The following is a 7,644-nucleotide window of genomic DNA, read 5'->3' as shown; positions in this document are numbered from 1 at the left end:
GATGATGAATGTGTCCATTCAAGGGGAATGGACCTGGCATAATGTGTTACATTGTCTCTCTACTTTATTTTCTTTTTAATGGCTAGGTTTTAATTTTGTTGGTGGTTTAATTACAATTTTTTTTTTTATTAAGTAAAATTTTAGCTATGTTTATTTCAACTGTTGTAAGCTGTCCGAATTCCAGACTGGGGCAAAGATAGGAAAATAGATAAATATAATGAGGAGGAGGAGGACTTCTATCTTGTCTTTTTAAAAAAAAAAAAAGTCTCAACAAATGTTTCATTTTTTTCCATTGTCAGATGTTGCCAGACTCTTTCATATCAGTTCTTAATAAAAGATTTCCTTTTCATTGTTTTGCAAGCTTTATACAAACTTCTTCCCAAAGAGCTCTCCCCTGGAATTTCAATATATTCAATTGACTACTCTGTTTTCCTTTTTAAAATTGCTCATTCTAAAATTTCAACAGGTATGTATGTACCTCCCTGACAAAGCTGACTTAAACATAAACATACGTTCCAAGTAGAAATTTTGTGGAAGGAATTGGGAATGGTTTGTTTTTTCAGGAAAGGAATATCCACTTGGTGATTTAATGGTGTCATTTTGATTTTCGAGAACATATAAAAATCCATATTATTTAAGCAAAGCCAAGGGGGCTGTATTCTCTCCCCTTTTCATGATTTATCATTTATATTACCACCACCAGTGGCAAGCAGAAGAACAATGCAGTTTTTACAGGCACTATTAAGATAAATTTATAGGGAGGTTGTAAAAACCCATGAAAAAGAATAATAGACCTGATACCATAGAACAGCTAGCAAAAACATTTGTCCCTTCTACACTGTACGATGTAATCAAATGCTTGACTTTCCATAGGTTTTGTTTAAAAACACATAGTGGTTTGTTTTAATGCAGTTGTACTACAAGCTAGCAATACGCACTCAGATGACCAGGGATGAGTCACTTCAGGTCTTCTCCAAACTGCCCAATAGTCCCAGTCCAATGTTTAGGATGTTTCAGAATTTCATGCCTTGTAATGGTTGTTTCTGTATCCACTTCCAGTTGTGCTCTATACTAGATTTTTGGCTGATCATAGTGTAGCTTAGTGCTGCCTGCCATCTATACATTTTAGCTGCTCTTTTCTCCTCTTTGAAGTTTCATTAAGCTGTGATGCCAGCATGGTTTTCCTCCATCCCCCTGTCATCCCCTCCATGAAATGAACACTTCCCCCATCATGCTCCTTCCCCATATCTACCTTCTTGTATCACATATTTATTTATTTTTAACAGTCATATTGCTAAAGTGCTATATCACTTTAGAAGTAAAATTATACAAGAAGGAGGGAAAGAAACATCAGTGATCAGTGGAAATCCACCATGGCACTTGAAGTGAGGTAAGCTGTGGGATGGGCATGGTTTCCCTCCATCCCCACCACAGCATCAATTAATTCCTTGAAGATGTGAGTAATAGGGCTGTTAGGTCCTGCTTCATCTCCTCCCACTGCCAAAAAACTCCAGTGAAAGATGATAAAGAACTCCCTAAGTCCGAGTTTTGGGTAAAGGTGAGGAATAAATAATGTGACTGACTGGCTGGCTGGCTGGCTGGCTGGCTGACTCAATATCCACGTCCTTTGCCTCACACCATTTTTAAAAAATTGTAACAGTCATGATAGTGTAATTCTAAAAAAGAGGAGGGCAAAAAAATATGAAATGTCGACACTGGCAACTGGAAATATAATGAAGGAAGAATTGGGGGCATACTCATCAAATTTGCAGATGACACCAAACTAGGAGGAGTAGCTAATAACCCAGAGGACAGGATCAAAATTCAAAACTACCTTAATAGATTAGAAAGCTGGGCCAAAGATAACAAAATTAATTTCAACACAGAGAAATGTAAGGTACTGCACTTAGGGCGAAAGAATGAAATGCACAGATATAGGATGGGTGACAGCTGGCTGAATGAGACTACTTGTGAAAGGGATCTGGGAGTTCAAGTAGACCACAAATTGAACATGAGTCAACAGTGCAATGCAGCAGCTAAAAAAGCCAATGCAATTTTAGTCTGTATCAACAGAAGTATAGTGGCTAGATCAAGGGAAGTAATAGTACCACTGTATTCTGCTCTGGTCAGGCCCCACCTGGAATATTGTGTCCAGTTCTGGGCACCACAATTTAAAAAGAATGATGAGAAACTGGAGCATGTCCAAAGGAGGGCAACCAAAATGGTGAAGGTTTGGAAACCATGCCCTATGAGGAAAGACTTAGAGAGTTGGGGGTGTTTAGCCTGGAGAAGAGAAGGTTAAGAGGTGATATGATAGCCCTGTTTAAATACTTGAAGAGATGTCATATTGAGGAGGGAGCAAGCTTGTTTTCTGCTGCTCCAGGGACTAGGATGCGGAGCAATGGATGCAAGCTCCAGAAAAAGAGATTCCACCTCAACATTAGGAGGAACTTCCTGACAGTAAGGGCTGTTCGACAGTGGAATGCACTCCCTCGGAGGGTGATAGAGTCTCCTTCCTTGGAGGTCTTTAAACAGAGGCTGGATGGCCATGTGTTGGGGATGCTTTGATTTGGATTTTCTGCATGGCAGGGGGTTGGACTGGATGGCCCTTGCAGTCTCTTCCAACTCTATGCTCCTATGAAAATCTCCATGGCAAAGGCCATACCCCCATCCCAAACATTATCAGTAGGACTGCTTAAAACTGCAGTGGGAGACACTGAAACAATGTGTGACATTTACCTTGCCCTGTATTGGAAACTCCTGAGACAGAAAGAAAAAAATGCACTGTAGTGATTTAAAAAGTGGCTGTCAATACTAAAAAAAAATCACACAGATATAAAATGCCAGGACAGAAAAAAATATGGCACAGATATATATTTTTTTAAATCCTATAACTACAGCTATAACTCTCACCAGTTCCTGAGGTTTGGGGTCAATCTGGAGAAGCCCTCAATTAACTATTTTTCTATGAATAACAACATGGTGTTACACACTTGAAATATTTTGATAAACTATTAGCTGCAAGCAAACAGCTTCAGTATTTTATTTACTATCACTTAATTTTGTCAATGTCTACACAAAAACTACTTATTTTTGTGCAATGCAGTGGCAGGGTTGAAAAGGCCATCATAATAGCCACTTCGGCTTTGGTGATGGCAGTGAGAAGAATCAAATGTCCTCTTTGGGTTTTGGTGTTTTTGTTTAAACACTCACTGCCTATACAAAACTAGCTGTTAGAAGACTTCTACAATAGCCTTCCACTGACATGTTTTGTTTCCTGTCTGTAGGATTAGCTTTTGTTCTTCTTCAGGGAGTATTCCATTTTTGCTTTACATTGTATGGTTTTATTTTATGACAACCTCATTTTCTAAACTGGCAGGGTTCACACCTCTCCTTCCCCAGTTTTAGATCTGAATGTGTTCAGACTGCTTCACTGCACTGCATTTTTTTTTTGTTCCTTCCAACCAAGTTTAATATTAGGTTTTTGTTGCTGTTGTGTGTCCATAAATAATTTCTGATGTATGGTGATCCTATCAGATTTATTTTGGCAAGATTTGTTCAGATGGGGGTTGCCTTTGCTTTCCTCTGAGGCTGAGAGTGTGTGACTTCAGCCAGTGGATTTCCATGGCAGAACAAGGATTTGAAACCTGGTCATAGTCTAACATTCACACCACTACCTTTTTAAAAATATATATTTTATTCATATGCCACCTTTCTCCCAGAAAGGGATGCAAGGCTTGCTTAAAGAAATTACCTGTACACGTTACCACACATTTGGAACCACAACTAAACTATAGATTACTCTCTTTATGACATGACTTATTGTTGTGCCAGACCATTTATCAAAAATCCCAACTGTACTAACTGTATGGATGCTTAAGACAGCTGAACACATGGCCAGGACTTCACACAAGTAGCTTAAAAAAAACTAACATCCATTGCTACATTTAAATTGGGCTTCAAATACATCAAAAAGGATGCTGGTGCCTTATTTGCAGGCCCAACATGTTTGAAAGCAACACCTCAGAAGAAAATGAGTAAGTTTAATCTACTCAAAAAGCTGAATAACACACAATTAAATGTTATCCTATTTTCCCTTTCAGCTACTGATTTGCCTATTAGCAGAGCACCGTTATGGCTGTTTCATTTGTTGGCTTTTAATGCCAGTATTTGTCCACTTTGTATAGTGAAGGTACATTTTCTTAAGCTGAACAATGATTGCTCTATTTAATGCCAAGAGAATGCAAAGCTCTACCATCGTGGTTATACAGCATGACAGAGTTCTCCTAATGCATCTTTTGGGACAAATAATGGCATTTGGTCTGGGGCAATGCTATCTCTCACTATACAGATCGGAGGAAAGCACTGAACAAGAAGGTATTTGCTAACTCCTTGTTCAACATCTGAGAAAGTACTTAACTTATTTTATTTATTCATTCATTTATTTATGATATTTATACCCCGCCCTTCAGCCCTAATGGTTATCAGAGCAGCTTACAATTATTATTTTGAATTAGACGGTTCCCTGCCCTCAGGCTTACAATCTAAAAGACATGACACAAAAGGAGAAGGTAATAGTGGTGGGAAAGGGCATGAGGTCAAGTGGTTCTTCTCTCCCTCTGAGGCCTGGACCAAGGCAGGTGGACTGGAGGGAGGGCTCTTCTTCTTCAGGCTAGCCCTGGTGGAGCTGGGCCTGCCTGTTCACTCCCTTGCAGGCCGGAGGATGACAGTTATGGAGGGATGAGCCTCTTCCTTCAGGCTAGCCCTGCTGGAGCTGGAGCTGCCTGTTCACTCCAAATTATAACCCCAAATTATTCCAGCATATGTCACCAAGAGGATCCTGGCCTATTAAAAAGATAGCTCAATAGTATTAAACACATGAATATCTGACAGTAAATGTTTCAGGCACTTTTATTTGAGAATATTAAACAATTGTATAAAGCAAAGCAAATTAATATTTTATACACTTCATATAAGAAACAATGTTGTTAGTAGAATTCTTTAAAACTACATTCTTTATTTTTTATTTTTACTTTGGCTTAATTCCAGTTGTTCATTCCAACTAGACTAGGGTCCACTCTATACTGCAGAAATAATCCAGTTTGAGACTGCTTTAACAGCCCTGGCTCAATGCTAGGAATCCCTCCTACTCTGCCAAACACTCCCATCCTTACAATTACATACAAAAAAAATATGTTTCATAACCAGCTCTTTAATCATCCTACTTAAGATCTAAACTATGTCAAATAAATATTTGAAGAATTTGTTCAATGTATCAGTCTCCATATATTGACCATAATTGAACATTGTCTGCTGTGAAAGCTGCCAAGTGGAAGACTGTTAAGAGACATGGAAAGGCCATGTGTCAATGGTGAAGTGTTGGTTTTACAAGCAATATGACCCAGGTTTAATCATTGGTAGATGCTTGTAGAACTGGGAAAGACTCCTGTCTGAAACCCAATACTGCTCTCCCAGTCAAGCATCAGTAGTCAATCAACAGTAGTGGACCAACAGTCTCACTCAGTCTGTGTCTCCTTTCTAGGTATACTTTCTACATGGTATCACCTTCATTCTGACAGCATGAATGTCTTCAAGTCACCTGTTGTCTTATGGCATCTGTATGAATTTCACAGGGTTTTCTAAGGCAAAGCATAGTCAGAGGTGATTTTGCCAGTTCCTTCCTCTGGAATATAGCCTACAGCATCTGGTATTCATTGGCAGTCTCCCATCCAAGTACTATCCAGGACTGGCCAGCTCCATCATTTAAGTAAGAACTACACTTGATTAATTATACATACTGATAAAAACAGGTGCAGGATAATGCAACATGGTCATCTGTGGCTCCCAAACTATTTTTGTGCCTCTACTTCCCCTGTTTGTTTTTGCCTTTTTTAAAGTTAGGAGACACTTTGAACTATGGACTTTGTGCTATGACAGAGTGCTCCGCCATTCTGCACATAAAAAGCCACTGCAATTGCTGTTAAATTTTAGCATCAACTGAGGTTGCAATGTGGCTCTTAGTGGGATCAGGGGGATCCAATGTGGGCTCCCATCCCAAAAAGCTGCCCCCCCTGATAAAAGGATGGATACTTTCCACCTCACAGCTCTTTAAGTATGAATTTGCTCCCTTTCCACTTTAAGGAAGAAGAAACCATGCAGCTTAGTATCCAAACTTTTGTTACAGTTTATAATGGACAAGAGATCAAACATTGCTTTGCTGCAACAACAATGCTCTGCGTTCTCTCTCTCTCTGGTCTTCCTTTCGATATTGCTCTTCTAGTTTTTGCTTTTCACAGTCTGTACTGTATAAGGTAAAATCTGCACTTCTTCTGATCAGCTCAAACTGACTAAAATCAGCAACATATTTTCCATTCTGAGAGAGGGAAATCACAGGCATAAATTCAAAACCCCAGAAGATCTCTTCTGGAATATATGATGTTCGGCTCTGACAAACTGCACTTGTTGACTCTACTGTGGCATTCAAGAGGACAACAAGCTCAAAATCTTTTTCTTTTAGACTCTGAGGAGTAAGATCTTTTAAAGGGCTATTCTCATCCAATATATGATAAAAAGTCAGAGGTAAAATCAAGAAAGGACTTTCTGAGGCGGAGTCAACGTGGAATTTGACACTGGCTTGGTTAAGTAGAATCCTCTCTCCTTCTTTGGTTTCATAAGTCTGAAGAAGTTTTCCAGTCAGCTGGCATTGGATCAGAAGACTCTTTCTCATATTTGCCACTCGAATCACAAGGCAAAGATTATCATTGTGTTTGGTTACAACAGCACAATGACTGAACTTTATGGTCTCTGCTCTTTTCTTGGGTCTAGCAATTTTGGCCAGGAACGTCCCAGTGATGAAGATTTCAATTAATGTTGTGACAACCAATTGGGTTACTAGGAGAATAATGGCATGAGGGCACTCCTCAGTGATGTACCGGAAGCCATAACCAATGGTTGTCTGGGACTCCAAAGAGAAGAGAAATGCCCCAGTTAATGAGTCAACTTTCATGACGCAGGGGATATGTTTGGAAGGAAACTTGCTACCTTCTAGATCTCCATGAAGAAATGCAATGGCATAATAAATGACTCCAAAAAGGAACCAGGTCATTATGAATGTTGCAGCAAACAAAGTAAGTTTATATCTCCACTTCATGTCAATAACGGTGGTCCACAGATCCTGGAGATAGAGTAGGTAAATGCCATCTACTTTGTCAATCCGCACATTGCTGTGACCACTTTTGGACATCACACGGGGTTTGCTTTTTTTAAGCTTGGCACTGATGCCCCCATTCACTAGCGGGGCTTGGGACATATTGATGTGTGTTGCTTCCATAGTCAAAGCCTCAGACCTAGAGAGAGAGAGAGGTGGGGTGGTTATTTTAAAACAATCACACAGATATGGTAACAGGACTATAATTACACTTGAGTTGTATAGGCAAAACGCTGGTATAGTTGAAAGCTGTTAGCAGAAACATGCCATTTAATTTCATGAGCTGAAGGGAATTTAATTTTTTCCTTGATTTCCATGTCAATATAGACAACTCATCTCAGACGTCTGAAGAATGTTTTTACCCAATCAACCCTATGCCATATGCAAATAGTTCCCATATTTATAATGTAAGGGAAGAATATCTCTGTCTTTAACAA

The 7,644-nt window shown here is 39.3% G+C and overlaps 1 protein-coding gene across 9 annotated transcripts in view; it reads right to left on the bottom strand.

Annotated features, from left to right (window-relative positions):
- Positions 1-3,762: 3,762 nt before the first annotated feature.
- The window catches only part of KCNJ15 (potassium inwardly rectifying channel subfamily J member 15), a 47,682-nt gene continuing 43,800 nt past the window's right edge, over positions 3,763-7,644 (bottom strand). For all 9 annotated transcript variants that reach the window (XM_042456165.1, XM_042456167.1, XM_042456166.1 and 6 more), the window contains one exon: positions 3,763-7,346. In XM_042456165.1, the coding sequence (XP_042312099.1) occupies positions 6,203-7,346 (1,144 nt within the window). In that variant the 3' untranslated portion in view covers positions 3,763-6,202. The remainder of the gene's footprint in view (positions 7,347-7,644) is intronic.

The sequence above is a fragment of the Sceloporus undulatus genome, chromosome 3 (assembly GCF_019175285.1).
Source record: "Sceloporus undulatus isolate JIND9_A2432 ecotype Alabama chromosome 3, SceUnd_v1.1, whole genome shotgun sequence".
NCBI classification, from domain to species: domain Eukaryota; kingdom Metazoa; phylum Chordata; class Lepidosauria; order Squamata; family Phrynosomatidae; genus Sceloporus; species Sceloporus undulatus.
Note: the sequence above shows the minus strand (reverse complement) of the source record. Positions and strands in the feature narration are given on the sequence as shown.